Genomic DNA, 16618 nt, shown 5'->3' with positions numbered 1-16618 from the left:
CAGACGTTTTAGACAGGCACAGTAACACAGCTTCACAGAGTTAAACAAATGCAGTGTAAATGAAAGTCACACACCTGAAAATAATATTCTCCAACAGTTGTGCCTGCCCCCTGTTAAGCCTTTTATTCATTCAGGTTCCTTGCTTTTGACAGGTGACCTCTTTTCAAAATCTCTGTCTTCTGTCCATTTCTTTTTTTCCTTCTCTCCAGTCCTAGCCATGAGTACTGAATGGATCCTTACTGGCCATTCTAGAGGAATCTGATTTGAATTTTTCCTGGATGATGATGTGGGTCTCTAGCAATGATGTAATGTCCCCCAACATCTTCCCCACTTAATTGCGGAGCATCATAATTCAGGCCCAACACCCATCTCCCCCTTATCAGTCATGCAGGTGAAAGGGTTAGGTCCCAAATAGTCTGCAAAATAATTCCTCCTCCTCCTCCTCCTCCTCCTCCTCCTCCTCCTCCTCCTCCTCCTCCTCCTCCTCCTCCTCCTCCTTTTCCTTTTCCTCTTCCTTCTCCTCCTCCTCCTCCTCCTCTTCCTTTTCCTTTTCCTCCTTCTCCTCCTCCTCTTCCTCTTCTCCTTCTTTCTCCTCTTCCTCTTCCTCTTTCCTCTTCTTCTCCTCCTCCTTCTTCATCTGCATATATAAAAAACACTACAAGAGAATATTTAGTGTCACTGGAATTTCTCCTTTTGGCTCCTCCAAACTACTAGTACTTGCTCTGAGCTATTTCTTAATTGCCTTATCATTAATTTTTTGGTACTTTTACTTTACTAGAGTGCTCACTCTTGGAGGTTAGTATTGTGGTATATATACTTTGCTTTCTTGGAATATCTGATATGGTATTTTACTTGAGACAAGGAAAGAAATAAGCATCAAATGTATACACAGAAAGAAATAGTAAACTATGCATTTTTAGTGCTTTCTCTGTGCACAAAGATGTGCATAGTTGTGATGGGCTCATAGATATCATAGTTATTTCCATGGTTTTCTTTTTTTTTTTGAGGCTTGTTTTATTTTAATGACTGATCCACATGAGGCCACAGGCAACCCACTATGTACAGACTCGAGGGAAGCTCTATTTCTTTGTCTCTTCCTCCTTAGACAGAGTCTTGATGATCTCCTCCTTCTTGGCCTGGAGGCGCTCCTCCCGGCGCTTTCTTGCTTCCTTGGTCTTAGACCTGCGAGCCTCAGCCTGGTCAGCCAGGAGCTTCTTGCGGGCCTTGTCTGCCTTCAGCTTGTGGATGTGCTCCATGAGAATCCGCTTGTTTTTGAAGACATTCCCTTTGACCTTCAGGTAAAGGCTGTGATACATGTGGCGGTCAATCTTCTTGGATTCGCGGTATCTCCTGAGCAGGCGGCGCAGGATCCGCATCCTTCTCATCCAGGTCACCTTCTCGGGCATCCGGGCATTGGCAGTGCCCTTCTGCTTTCCTATGCCCATATGCCTGCCCTTCTGTCGAGCCAAAGTATTTTTCCGGCATCGAGCCCTGGAATGGACAGTCACTGGCTTCCGGATGATCAGCCCATCTTTGATCAGCTTCCGGATCTGCTGACGGGAGTTGGCATTGGCGATTTCATTGGTCTCGTTGGGGTCCAACCAGACCTTCTTTTTACCACAGCGCAGGACGCTAGAGGCAAGCCTCTTCTGTAGCCTGAGCATACTCATGGCTGCGGACGCAGCAGCGAAAGGCATTTCCATGGTTTTCAATGAGATATGCTAGTTGAGTGCTTGTAGGGTCTTCTAGCTGTCATGATGATGTTACACAGGATTTATTAAGAATGGCTGTTCTCCCACTCTGAAGTATGTTTACTATAAAACTTTCTGGATTTCTCCATCAGAGCTGTGCAGAGCCACAGTAGGTTGTGACATCTTTGGTCACTACAGTAGAGTTTGTGAGATTTGCAGAGTCATCAGTGGGTTGGGATAGCAATCTTCAGTTTCCCTCATCCATGAACTCTGATATTTTTAACCAGAGTGGACCAGACACTTGCCTTGAATCTTCTTTTTCCAGGCCCTGGGCTTTGTTCTGCTGAAGATGTGCCAGAACATCCCTTTGAATGGCTTTTCCTCCTTTAAAGTTAGATTACCTCTGAAATCCACTATAGTCTTTGCTGATGTAATTGCCCCTAGCCCGTTCTTTTAGAGATGACTCTTTATCAGGAGATTTCTAGGAAAGACTCTGTCGCTCAGTATGTTCTGCACAATGCAGTAAAGCTGCCGTAAAGCGGTGTTCATCTCAACCGTGTTTCGGTGTTCTTCGAGGGTTTTGCTTCCTGTGGGCAGGGAGGATATTGGAAATCAGCTGGCTAATTCTGAGCAGTCGTTTGTTTGTTTGTTTGTTTAGAAAACCAGTTTTGGTGGAAGCAATCACTTCCTGCTTGTAGTCTGAGTTGAAAGTGGCTCTTCTCTTGAGCAGTCATGACCCTCCATGTGGCAGCGAATGAAAACAGGCATCCAGGCACTTGGAGGTGAGTGGCAGGCCTGAGGGAGGCGTGGCTAGCTGGCAGGGGGAGCAGGAGGAGGATGACCCTGCTCTGTAGCTGGAGATGAAGGTTGCTGGATGCTGTAAGAAGAGTGCAAACTACAGATCCTTGTTATGGGGGCTGAGGATGCAGCTCAGTTGGCAGAGCACCTGCCTAGCGTGCATGAAGCCCGGGGTCCATCGCCAGCCCCGTATCAATAGTGTGCAGAGGTGTGTGCAAGCCTGTGATCCCCTCACTAGAGAGGTAGAGGCAGGAGGATTAGACATTCAAGGCTATTCTCAGTTATATAGTATTTTTCAAACTACCTTAGGATGTGTGGAACTCTATCTCCACTAACCAAAAATACAAGATTTGATGAAAACAATAAATACATTTGACTTTCGAGCCAGTAATGGCTTTTGAGGGCCAGGTGTGGGACATGAATGACTGTGAATGACATCTGAGTTAAGTGACATGAAAGGTGGCAGAGGAAGGAAGGTATGGAGGAGCTCATGACTGGAGGCAGTTAGGTCTGACGTGGTGCAATGTCAAACCCGAGCTTGCAGAGTGGACTGGAAGGAAGGAGAGGAGATAGATGCAGTAACTGGAAAACCCCGAAGAATACTGGTGCCACTTTCGACACTCAGGGAGATCTAAGCATCTAGAAGCTGGCTCGAAATTAATGACTTGTACTGGTATTACTCTTTTTAGCAGCAGGTGGACTGCCCGCATTCATTGGCCCATGAGTGACCTGGTCTTGGGTTTCTAATGGAGCGTAAGCCCCCACACTTTGCTGTGGCGCAGGCAGGACAGATTCACTGGTTCCCTAAGTCTGGTGATTTCCTTTCAGACTGCCCCCACCCACCACCAGCCACCTCCACCACTTGGTAGGACTCTACTTCGCCTCTGAGGAGCTTCAAGGATGTACATCGGTTCTTTCAGGCATGATACTGATGCTACAAGATTGCATCTTCTGTACGGTGACACTCCATAAACTCTTCATCAGGCTTCTAGTAGATGAAAAGTAAACTTAACTTGATTCTTTAAAACATGTACCGACCTGTGGCATTCTTTTTCAGTAGGCAGATGTGGGGGGAAGGGATGGGGACATTGAATAAGGGAGTGAGGAGGGAAGGCAACCTGAGAGGCGCACTAGTGGAATAGGGAGACTGTTCCCTGGAGGGCTGCTGGCCTTTGTTTTGTTTTTGAAAGCAGCTGAGCCCAAAGCTCAATTTGCTTTTGATTAGCTGCAATTGCTGAAGAGACCCTTTGTCTCCGGCAAAGGCAGGGAGGGGTTTATATAGTAGTAAAGCAATCCCTGATGTGTGATTTGGGCTCTCTAATGAAACTCCAACAGTGATAAATTGAGGCGATTCTCTAGGGCTGATGCGATAATGTGTAAAAGGGCAGAACAGGGCCCTACATTCAGATGCCTTGGAATCTGTGGCTGTATGGCTGTTTGTTCTTCCAGTTTAGGTGAGCTCTTTAAGTCAGAAGGTATGGATTTCTGGGTAGCACTGACCTTCTTAGTTCTCATGAGGTCCTGGCCAGCTGTTCTGGTGTGTGTGTGTGTGTGTGTGTGTGTGTGTGTGAGAGAGAGAGAGAGGGGGGGGGGAGGGGTTGGAATCTAAGAAGCAGCATTTGAGACATTGTCATAGTCTTTGGGTATTTATTTGAAAGAAAGTATGTTTTCCTCTGTTCAACTCAGTCTCATATGGAAGCATTCAAAAACACAATAACTGGAAAGACCTTAGTGAATCCAGTAACAGCTTGCCAACAAAGAATACTGAGGCAGGAGGATCCAGCTGGTGCTGATGGACCTTTGTGTGGACGGACACGGAAAAGCTTTTCCTAGTCACAAGGCAAGGCTGCCTGCAGCCATTTGTCCTCTTCCGTCACATCTGTGATGCATGCAGCTGGCAACCCCCGTGAGACTTGGCTATTGAAAGAACCATAAAATAATTCGTTTTGTTCTCACCAAAGTTTTTAGATACACACACGCACACCCACACCCACCCCACACACTCCTGCATTCATGTTTAAATTAGGACTAGTTTAAATGTTAAGTAAGTTAAAGTTAACATTTGATGGAGAGTGAACATGACCAAAATTCATTATGTATAAGTATGAAACTGTCAAAACATTAAAGCTTAAATTGACTAGAAAAACACATGACCTGTGAATAACTGAATAGATGTTAAGGAAATTGAATATTTCCTTAACAAATGTAAAAGGAAAGTCTTACTTTAATAAATTCACAAGAGTTAACATTTTGTTGCCAACTTCAGCAAACAGTCTTGACATCAACGGACAAGGTCTGAAAGCCTAAGTCACAGCTTGATGCCATGACATTGTTGTGGTCATATTTTGTTTACGCTCTAACAAATAAGGCTTGCCTGAAGACCAGAGGGTGGAGCTAGCCACTATTGTTAACCATAGAGTCCAGGCAGTGGTAGTAAATACCTTTGATCCCAACACTTGGGATCTCATGCCTTTGATTCCAGTACTTGGGAGGCACACGCCTTTACTCCCAGCCCTAGAGAGGTGGAGACAGGAAGTGATATGACTGGGCAGAGAGAGAAACTGGGGTTCACCTTGAGGAACCACTGGCCAGCTACTGGCTCTTACCTCAACATCAGTCCGAAATGGCCATCCTGCCTCCAGGAATCTCAGAATGAAACTGTGTGTGAGAGCTGTCTCCTCCCGTTTTATAATCTTCTCTTCTCTAGGGCTACTGGGATTAAAGGTGTGCGTTACCACTGCCTGGTCTGTAAAGCTTACCAGTGGGGCTGTTTTACTCTTAGATCTTCAGGCAGGCTTTATTGATTAAAATACAATTGAAATGCCTCCACAAGAGGAATATAAGGAGGGTGGAGACAGGAGCTCAGCTTTTCAGTCTGAGGATTTTGTAAATGTAAGAACTTTAATGGCTGGCTGTTTCACTTCTCTGATCCTTCAGCTTTCACCCCTCATATCTGACTCCAGGTTTTTATTGTTAAGACTAATTATATTCACAGCACACACTGTGAATGTGATTATTAAGTGAACCAGATACACAGAGGGACTTCAGGTTTTCTTGAAAGCACTAAAAAATTTGCATGTCAATATAATTATGTGATGTACCTTTTATTAAACCACTTGCATTTCTTAGACTAATTATGAAATCATAGAGAACAGGCCCAGGCAGCATTTTTTTTTAAAAAAAATTTGGCAACTTCTACCACTATGTCACATATATTATATGAATTTCTAATATTTGACTCAGCCTATATTTCGGAAAATCTTACACACAGAATAATATACTAGGCCATTATGCATTTAAGAAATTCAAAGTGGAATAAATAAATGTGTTCTCATAAAAGAAACACATCTATTGATGGAATACTAGAATGTACAACTAAGAGTAAAGAAAGACAATAAGGGAATCGAGACCCTTCTTTACCAGAATGCATTACTGGTAAGGAGTTGACACTCAACCATTAAGTCTGCTACTATAGGTGCATGCATATTAAACTGACCAAATGTCCCAGTTTGCCCGGGTCAGGGCATTTCCTGGCATATTGAGCCTTGGTTCCACACTGGAGCATCCTGAGCAAACTAAGAGTTGGCTTGCAGCAATGTCCTTATGGACATTTGCATAGTCAATCATTTCTTAACCCCTTATCTATATGTTTTTGTATGTGTGGCTTACATGTGTGTGTCCCATACATATGTCACACACAGAGTCTAGGGCAAAACAGCAGCCTTCCCCTCTCACTCCACACCTCATTGTCTTGAGACAGGGTCTCTTGGTGAACCTGACAACCTCAGCCTTTTGGCTGGCCTGGTTTGTTGGTCAGCAAGTTCTCAGGATCTGCTTGTCTGTCAGTGCTGTAGTTACAGGCTCACACAGTACCGGGGTGAGGACCTGAACTCAGGTCTTCGTGCTTAGAGAGCAGGCTTCCTTTCCCATTGAGTCATCTCTTCCCTAGCCCTGGTCAGTATGGCCATTCTTACCAAGAGCTCTAAGTGAGGGGCTGACACCTCTTTGCATGCACCGCCATTGGAGTGGGTCTTTCAATAATAACTGCACGTTCTGTGTAAGTCCATTTTCTTGCCTGGGTAGTGATATGAAATCTTTGCTAGCCACCGTTACATAATTTTTTTCCTAGTTTGTCATTTCCTTTTAAATGTTTACGATTTTCTCCACATAGCAATTATGAAAGATTTTATATAACAGTTCCATCATTTCCTTAATAATGCAATGCTTAGAAATTTATTTTTCCCTCCTAAAGCCATATACTAAGTGACTAAGAACTTTTAGTGGTACCCTTATGGTATCTGGTTCTTGGCAGGGTGTTAGGCGGGGATCTAGTGGTATATTTTTCTTCTATGGATATAATGGAAAAGCAAATCATCCTTCCACCTTTGACATGAAATCCATATGAAACATGGATGAAATACAACTAGATACTCATTTCTTGACCCGATTCTGCCCTATTGGTCTCTCTGCTTCTGGGACTGTACCATACTACACTATTGTTGAGCTTCTGGATCTGGACAGAATGGGCAGGCAGAGTGCTAATTAGTTTTAGTACTGATTAGGTAATAGGAGAGCAAAGATGGTCCTGTACATGCCGTTGTAGACAAGAGTGACTTCCTCCACATGGCTGGCTTGCTCCAGTGTAGCTGGGGAGATGGCTGTGTTAGTGTTTTCTAGTTCCCATAGAAACAAGTGGTGAAGCTATAATGAGATTCAACCTTGTGAAGCTTTTAATAGCAGTAGCAGACACTACTACTGCACTAGAGCCTTCACTGTCTGTCTGTCGCTATACAGCACAACACAGAAGCCAAACTTTCATTGTTCTTTTAGGTTGAAGGTTCTGAGTGCTTTTGTTAGGGTGGGAGTTGGGGGAAGAAGTTCTTTCTGTTGTCTGGGTAGACACTGGAGTTTGAAGGAAATTGTGGCAGCAATAATGAAATTTCAGAAAAGGATGGCTACATGTAATCAGAGACTGGCCACACAGACCCAAATAGTCACACAGAAGCTATATTAATTACAACACTGTTTGGCCAATAGCTTAGGCATATTCCTAACTAGCTCTTTCATCATAAATTAACCCATTTCTATTAATCTGTGTATTGTCTCGAGGCTGTGGCCTACCAGTAAGGTTCCAGTGTCTTCTCCTTCCGCAGCTAGCTACATGGCCTCTCTTTGGCTCTGCCTGCTCTCACTATATGTCTTTGTTTGGTTTTCCCACCTAGTTTTAGTCTGCCCTGCCATAGGCCAAAGTAGCTTCTTTATTAACCAATGGTAATAAAACATAGTCACAGCACACAGAGGAGAATCCCACCTCAGCTACCCTTTAAAATGTATCCTAAAATCTGGAATTTTGCTGACGCAACCTAGTGGAAATAGTCCATGATGTTTTGAAAATATGTCTAGTGGCTAAAGATAAGACTGAAAACATGTCAGAGATGTTCTACCGCAACAGTACATGCTCTTTGTCCTTGCTTAGAGATACTGCAAACACCTTTAGGTGGTTAATCTGTTTGCCCAGTAAATAGAGCCTAAGAGATTCCATTATTTTTCCTAAAGCACTGCCGCTGTTGTCTTAGTGGGAGCATACTGGTGTCTTACTAAAAGCATGCTTGGCCTGTTTGCAGTTTGCTTTGGCTGTAAGCTGGTGACAGTAGTTTGAAGAGTTAATTGAGCTTTGATAGACACAGCTATCGTTTTTGCCATCAAGCCCTTGAGCGCACAGAGTTTGAGTTTCTCCTTTCAGATGCCATGTCTTAGTGAACAAGCGAAGGCACCCAAAATAGCCCACGGAAAGGCAAAGCACTTGTGCGATTCCGGCTTTGCTGGGCTTTGTAATCAGCTCCATGCATCCTAACAACTTAATTTGATTCATAAAGGTTGCATTAAGCAAGTGAGCTTTAAAAGTCAAATATAAATCAAAGATACGGAGCACACATCAAGTTGGTCACGCAGCGCACAGTAATCAGAAGAGGCAGGGACTTCCGCAATCGGTGAGATGGTGGAATGTGCCATTCATTCTCAGGGTTCGTGGCACAAGTGGACTAGGAAAAATGCTAGCAGCCTTCATGTCTCACACTGCAGTTTCTTTTGCAAGCTCAACTTCACAAGTTTGGAAATTTCTGCCATGAGGACATTTTGTAATTTGCTGGCTAAATGTCAACTGTCTTAACTATGGCAGATAACAGGTACTCGGGGTTTCAGCGAGTAGCATACCCTTCCTTGTGACGTCTACCTTCTAGAGCTTTGAGATGGTCAATAAAGCAATAAGTCAGCATGGGCACCAATCAGAAAACCTTACAAAGTGCTGTGGAGGAAGTGGCATACGGCGAAGGACTGCAAATGCTGGCCGGACAGGTGACGGTAAGGGTTCTTTTTCTTTACTTTTTGTGTTAGTCAAGCTTTGGTCGATATGACAAACTCCTGAGAAATGCAGTGTCAGAGGGGGATGGGTTCATTCTGACTCAAGTTGCAGAAATTTCAGGCCCTGTCTGGCAGGGCCCATTGTCTCAGGCCTAAGTGAGACAAAGTGTCACGGCAGCAGGAATGTGGGGTTGAGGCTGCTCACTTCTGCAGCCAGGAAGTCAAGAGTGCGCTGTCTTTGTTCTGTCTCCATGGTTTTGTCTTCTCAAGAATATCTTATAGTTGGGATTATAGAGTCTGGCTTCTTTCTCTTGTTGATATGCACTAAAGTTCCAGAAGGAAAGTCTGTGATGGTAGAGGAGGCAGATGCTGGAACAAGAAGCCTAGAGATCACATTCAATCACATACAGGACAGGGGGAGAGCGAACTGGAAGTGGGACTGGATATTAACTCTCAAAACATGCCCCAGTGATGTTTTTCCTCCAACAAGTCCAGACCAGTTTTACAAACAGGGCCACCTTGGGGATCAAGTACTCAAATACCTGAACCTCTAGAGGACATTTCTCATTTAAACTAACCAATGCAATCCCATCTTAACCTGCCTGGCTGTAGATTTCTGGGTGTTTAGGGAGCACTCCTGTCTTGACAAGCTAGCTCTTGTTTCTTGGACTTTGTCAGATTCTCGTTGTGTGTCTCCTCCCTAGGTATCTATTAACTTTCTCTCTGGAATTGCCAGGTTCCAATGTTCATGGGTATGATCTTCCTCACATTACTCCTTAAATCTAGTCAATGGTGCTGTGGTCTCTTCCATTGAAGTATGCTCATGAAATGGACAGTTCTCAATGCCACTGTTTCTGGAGCCCAATCCACAGCCGCGTCTCCTTGCCTGAACTCCCAAGAGAACTCCCTGATTTTCTCACTACCAGTCTGCTCTTTCATGATCTAGAGCACACGGAGAAGTTACTGTGGTTTTTTTATATCAGACTCTAACATTTTTGCTCAACATCAGTAGCATGTTATCACAATCAGAAAGAAGCACAAACCATGGCTTAAAGCACCTGCAATATTCTGATCTCCCTACAATCCTCAAATGAGCCCCTGCCTCTCATTTCTGTATATCTCATTTCCAGCTCCCAAGCATGCTAAACTGTTTTATACTAAACTTGTTTTTAACACCCGCATTGCTTTCTCTCAAGACACCATTCAACTAGCTCATTCTTTAATAATTTTCTTTGTAATTTTTATGCATGTATTTTCTCATGTGCTCACATGTGTTGGGGCATGTACATGCCACAGGAAGTGTGTGGAGGTTTTAGGACAACTTGTGGGAGTCAGTTCTGTCTTCCTTGTGGGATCTGGGGCGTGAACTTGGGTATTCATGCTTGGCAGTAAGAGCCTTTACTCACTGAGTTATCTCGCCAGCCCTAAGCTCGTTCATTCTTATTGTTTGGGTCTCAGGGACTTCTCCGATACCCACCCAGCAAGGTAATGTGTTGATCAGCCTCCCTCTGGGTTCTGTTCATTTCATATCCAATGTCTCACTGTTCTCCTCAAACAGTATTCACACGTTCTTGTTTCCAATGTTGTAGTTTTTTACTTCTGAGCAGAGTATAACATCCTATGGGTCTTATTCGTATCTGGCTCCTTGACGTTAATACAGTGCCTTCCACATAGGAAGAGCTTGAGTACTCCCACTGAATCAATATTTTGAAACTGAGCATGTCCTTCCCATAACAAATTCCTTCCATTTCGTTCTAGATGGTTTTCTTTCTTGAGCTCCATATTTTTTTCAGCACTCTGTCTTCTGTTGTGTATATCCAGCACTGCCCGCAGCCAAGTCCTTATAACCATTCCTTCCTCTGCGTTAGCCATTCTCTTCCCCTTCCCTAGCTGTGGACTTCTCACTGAGTTTTCATCTTTCTACATTTTCTTATTTTTAAATATTTATTTATTTTTATTATGTATACAATATTCTGTCTGTGTGTATGCCTGCAGGCCAGAAGAGGGCACCAGACCTCATTACAGATGGTTGTGAGCCACCATGTGGTTGCTGGGAATTGAACTCAGGACCTTTGGAAGAGCAGGCAATGCTCTTAACCGCTGAGCCATCTCTCCAGCCCCCTACATTTTCTTAATATTGTGGCAGGGTATGAGGCATTGGTTTGTGTTTCCACTCCCTCTAAGAATTAGAGACGCGCAAAGAAGCATCACTCTCTCTAGCTTATTCCAGGAGGCATGGGGAGGGGCCTATGATTAGTTATTTGGGTAATTAACATGTATTATGTAAATATTTTACTGCTAACACTGATATCCTTGAATTTCTTCCAGAAACCACAAATTTAAACTAGTGGAAAATCTGTCCTTGGTAACTTGGTGGTATTTAATTCTGAAAGAATAATTGCACAGGCCTTTGTGAAGCACTTTCCCCACTCCGGGGGGTGGGGGGTGGTGGTGGCTTTGAACTCTCAGCAGTCTACCTGGTCTCCTCGGAAGACTGCTCCAGTGTAGAGAGGCAAGCTTGCTGTATGATAATGCCTGCAAAGCCACCAAGGACCCATAAGCACTACCTTAAATTCTTCCAAGAGTGACAGACCCAAGATGTCATCACCATCTAGTAGGGTGCACATTTCGGGGTCCTGTCCATCCCCCACTCACCATGCTTAGAAACAAGGTTTCAACACACAAACCCTTAGAGGAGATGCCACATCCAAACCACAGCAGAAAGTGAGACAGGATCTGGTAAAGTGCAAAGGCCCTGGGGTCCAAAAACCCATGGTGACTGGAAGAACTGCAAGGAGGCTAGCCCCAACCAGAAATGATGAGTGCTTTGTGGTTTGTTACCAATCATACGGTCAGAGAGATGTGGGTGGATTCTAGTGGGTGGATTCCAGGGCCTTGTGCTTGCCAGACAAGAGCATCACCTCTCAGCTATACCCAGGGTGTGCCCTTCTCATTTTCTTATAAAAGCAGGAGAGGCGGGAAGTGGTGGGACAAGAGACTGTGAACACAACTGAAGTGGCAGAAGCAGCTGGAATATTCGGAGACAGGTAACAGTAACAGAGGCCTGAATACTGGGGAGGGTGAGACCTTCCTGTTCTGCCCCTGAATATCATGGACTCTGTTGGTCTAGCCAAGGATCAAGGAGAAGTAGATCTAACAGGTTTGTATCAGAGTCCCTGTACCGCGAGCCTTAGCATCAGGTGCTACTCCCATGTATGGCAAAGGCTGTCCTAAATGCCACTCATCTCTTCCTGGGTGGTCCCTCCTGCTGTTTGGAAGGCTTCCATATTATTGTTTCTCTGTGAGGATGTCTAGTTTTGCGCCCCAATCAACACTGCTCTGATGTCTTGATTTCGACACCTTTCTGCTAACAATATTTAGAGGCTGTTTACACTTGCTCTCTCTCCTCTCTGCCAGTATTCACCCACTATCTATAGTTTCCCGGAGGCAGGCAGGCCCTAGACAAGTCTTATGCTATTCAAGTTCCTCATTGCTATAGTCCACCCTCCTGCACCAGGCATGCTGCTGCGGTAGAAAACTCCACCCCATCACTAAAGCTGTGGTCCCTCAAAGTCGAAATTGGTGTTAAGATCGAGGCTGTAGCCCTGAACTCAGAGCCTTCTTTCCCATTTGTTGCCAGGGCTTTTCCTTAGTCTTGCAACCAGCCTTGCCTCATTCACCAATGTTTCTCTGCCTCATTCAATAACATCATTCGGGGGAGCGTGAGATGTTAATCAGCTTAGTCTCATTATGGTATCTCCTTCCACATTTAGCTCTTGTCCGGGGGTTACACTAGATACTACATTCCTGAAGGACATCGGAGAAAAACTCTTAGAATCCCAGAATTTAAAGGAAAGAAAAATCAACGTACATACTTTGCCTTGCTTAGAGGGTGGAGACTGTAATGACTGACAAAGGATAGGATAGGATAGGAGAGGAGAGGAGAGGAGAGGAGAGGAGAGGAGAGGAGAGGAATTGTTGTATGTTGAATAACAGTTCAACATAAAACATATCACTGGTGAGACCCCATTTTGTCCCATAAACTGTTACCAGAACTATAGATACAAGGAAAATATGACTTCTGCTTCTGATAAACTCCAAGAGTTTATCACTTCTAGAGATGAGCTGGGGGGTTTACTATTTTAAATATTATGTTTTTGTCTACTGTTCAATAATATGCATATGATCTCTTTTTTAGGCAGATACCCCCTCCACCCCCACCAGTTTCCATGAGAATTATTGTTCAATTGGCTAGAATATTGCTACGGGTTTCCATAAAAGGTGATACTTTAACTTAATATTTACTTTGAGCCAGAATAACTCATTTTGCAGGTGGAGCCAACAGGACAGAAAACATATACAGTATAAGGGTATATGCAGCTGAGAACCGGTGGTCCCTGGAGGGTCCTACCCCACCAAGAGCTCCTCCAGCCTGACTCCCATCTGTGGTTGCATAAGAAATGCTGTTCAGTGGTGAGGCTCTGGGGACTCAGCTATGTGGGAAGATACAGTGGGGCAGTGCATGAGACCATATAAGAAGTGGAATGAGTACATCGTTTTCTTTCCCCAGAGCACAGTGGTTTTGACACAGTGTATTTCCCTCATTAAAACTGTATGTGCACTTAGAGACAAAATGCTTTAATTTCATGGGGCAGCTGGAAATTGCTCACATTTGCTTTACCACTCAAAGTATGTTTAGAATTAGTCAATAGTTTTAATTTGTAACATCGGTTTAGTGCAAACAAGACAAGGAAGGGCATCGGCAGGGAAGAACATACTACTGCATAATGTAAAAACTACATTGACAGAGTGAGTATTCCTCAGTCGGGATTTTAAGCATCAGTTCTGATTTGGGCATTGTGAAATCATTTATTTAATGCTGAGATGAATTTCTGGTGGAAATTTTTTCCTGCTCAGATAATTGCTATAATTTACATTTGCTGGTAGGGTAAAGCATCACATTGCAATGGGCCATATATGTAGATTCCTTCAATAATATCCAATGTACATTATATTTTATGTAGATATAGGGCAGGGCATATGTAAGTGCCAGCAAATCACATTCAAATCAAACTACATTATGAACTTTGCTGTGGAAATAATAGTTAAGAAAAAATAAGCAATTGAAGTCTTACTAGATAGACTCTGAGTTGGTGTAACTGATGTGTGGTTGGATACAGCACACTGCTTTCCCTCCCACCCCCCATGAAGAGGGGATAAGTAGCAGGCACAGGCATCCTCTAATGAGGGCTAGGATGCTTCTTTTGGTACTTACCTAGTATGTACAGCAAGTTCTGATGTGAGACTTCCCTCTTTATGCTGTGAATATGTTTTATAGCCATTGGTGAATAAAGAAACTGCTTGGGCCTACCTATGGCAGGGCAGAATATAGTCAGGCTGGAAGAGAGACAGTAGGTGGAGTCAGAGAGAAGCCAGGTAGCCGCTGCAGGAGATAGACGCTGAATGCCAGACAGAACCTTACAGTAGGCCACAACCATGTGGCGATACACAGAATAATAGAAATGGGTTAATTTAAGATGTAAGAGCTAGCCAGGAATACTTTAGAGTCATTGGCCAAGCAGTGTTGTGATTAATATAGTTCAGTATGATTATTTCGGGTCTGGGCAGCCGGGAAACAAAGGAGCAGTCTCTGACTATAAAGTTCCACCAATTCTTGGGACTGTGTGGGATGTTATTTTCAACCACTTTACATATAAAGGAGATATATTAAGTGAATTATTTGTGTGCATGCTGGGAGCAAGCAGTCAGAAGTGAGACAAATCCTTGTATTTACTGAGCTAAATTGTGCAGTTCACATGTCTTAGACTGTGTCCTAGGGTTACTATTGCTGTGATAAAAAAAAAAAAAACCATGACCAGAAGCAACTTGAATAGGGAAAGGTTTATTTTCTTCACAGTTCTATATAAAAGTCCATCATCAAAAGCAGTGAGGGCAGGAACTCATGTAAGGCAGGAACCTGGAGGCAGGAGCTGATACAGAGACCATAGAGGGGTGCTGCTCACTGCCTTGCTCTCCATAGCTTCTTCAGCCTCCTTATAGAACCTAGGACTACTAGCCCAAGAGGCCCCATTCACAATGAACTTGGTCCCCCCTCATGACTTATTAAGAAAATGCCCTACCGGCTTGCCTACAACCTGATCGTTTTCTCAGTTGAGGTTCCCTCCTCTCTGAAGACAGTAGCTTGTGTCAAGTTGACATAAAATTTGCCAGTATAGACAGCATGGTGATGTTAACTGTTTTCAATGCTGCCACTACCATGGTTCAAAGGAGTTCAGTTCAGGGTTGATTAAAGTCTCTGCACAATTTTAAATTTGGTTGCTCCTTTCTTTATGACTGACATGGGTTCTTTGTGTGTTCTAGACAAATTGCTTCTATAGATATTATCTTAGTTAGGGTTTACTATCTATTGCTGTGAAGAGATACCATGACCACTGCAACTCTTTTTTTGTTTGTTTGTTTTTTTCGAGACAAGGTTTTTCTGTAGCTTTGGTGCCTGTTCCGGAACTAACTCTTGTAGACCAGGCTGGCCTCAAAGAGATCTGCCTGCCTCTGTCTCCGAGTGCTGGGATTAAAGGCGTGCACCACCACTGCCTGGCTCACAGCAACTATTATAAAGAGAACATTTAATTGAGGGTGGCTTGCTTACAAGATCAAAGGTTCAGTCCATCATGAAGGGAAGAATGGCAGCATGCAGGCTGATGTGGTGCAGAAGCTCAAAGTGCTTCATCCTGCAGGCAGCAGGAAGTCAACTGACTGTCACACTAAAGGAATCTTCAATCAAAGCCTGCCCCCACAGTGACACACTTCCTCCAACAAGGCCACACCTCCTAATAGTGCCACTCCCTTTGGGACACACATATGTATATATCCACACGTGTATGTAGATGTATAGAAATATATGTGTAGCAGATATAACAAGCATTTGCATAAAATCTGTTTATATATATATATATATACGCACATGCAAATATACATATATGTAGGACATTTAACAAGTGTTTGGATAAACTATATAATTATATATATGTATCAAACATACATTGTATATTATATATGTGTGTACATATGTATATGTACATATACACATACATAGGACATATAACAAGTGTTCAGGAACATTTGCCAGTGATACCATCCAGGTTAGGTATGTCCTTGTTGGGAATGTATTTGATTACTGACTAACCTTCTTTAGCCAAAAGAGAATTTTCAAAAATATTTATTTATGTATGTATGTATGTATGTATATAATATTCTGTGTGTATGACTGCAGGTCAGAAGAGGGCACCAGACCCCATTACAGATGGTTGTGAGCCACCATGTAGTTGCTGGGAATTGAACTCAGGACCTTTGGAAGAGCAGGCAATGCTCTTAATCTCTGAGCCATCTCTCCAGCCCCAACAGAGAATTTTTTTGTGTCAATTCTGTTATATTGCATTTTTCAAACAGGCATTTAATCTAAATTAAAAATGTCTTTACAGAAGATAACTTGTAATCTCCCTTTAATAATTTTAATATGCATAGTATTTATATTCTTTTATTTTTTTCATTTTTAAAAATCATTCTTAGTTTTTATAACTCTTTTTTAAAAGAGAACCATTGGATTTGCCCTCTTGCATATCTATTTGATTTCTCTGCCTTTTCTCTTTAGCCTCACAGTTCAATGGTTTTATGACTAATGACAATCTAATTTTAGGACATTTTATTACTCTCCAAATAAACCCTAAACCCAGTCACTCCCCAACCTGGGT

General features: G+C 43.2%; 1 protein-coding gene across 1 annotated transcript; it reads right to left on the bottom strand.

Moving 5' to 3' along the window:
- Nucleotides 1-1020: 1020 nt before the first annotated feature.
- LOC119817406 (60S ribosomal protein L19-like) lies at nucleotides 1021-1688 on the bottom strand. The gene has a single exon (XM_038334625.1). It carries the CDS (start codon nucleotides 1668-1670, stop codon nucleotides 1080-1082), a length of 591 nt encoding a protein of 196 aa, XP_038190553.1. The 5' UTR covers nucleotides 1671-1688; the 3' UTR covers nucleotides 1021-1079.
- Between the last annotated feature and the right edge of the window lie 14930 nt (nucleotides 1689-16618).

This window comes from Arvicola amphibius, chromosome 6 (assembly GCF_903992535.2).
Source record: "Arvicola amphibius chromosome 6, mArvAmp1.2, whole genome shotgun sequence".
Lineage (NCBI taxonomy): Eukaryota > Metazoa > Chordata > Mammalia > Rodentia > Cricetidae > Arvicola > Arvicola amphibius.
Note: the sequence above shows the minus strand (reverse complement) of the source record. Positions and strands in the feature narration are given on the sequence as shown.

Bases quoted from the DNA above. Each gene is read 5' to 3' on its own strand.
- LOC119817406 (XM_038334625.1), bottom strand. From the start codon at position 1,670: ATGAGTATGCTCAGGCTACAGAAGAGGCTTGCCTCTAGCGTCCTGCGC.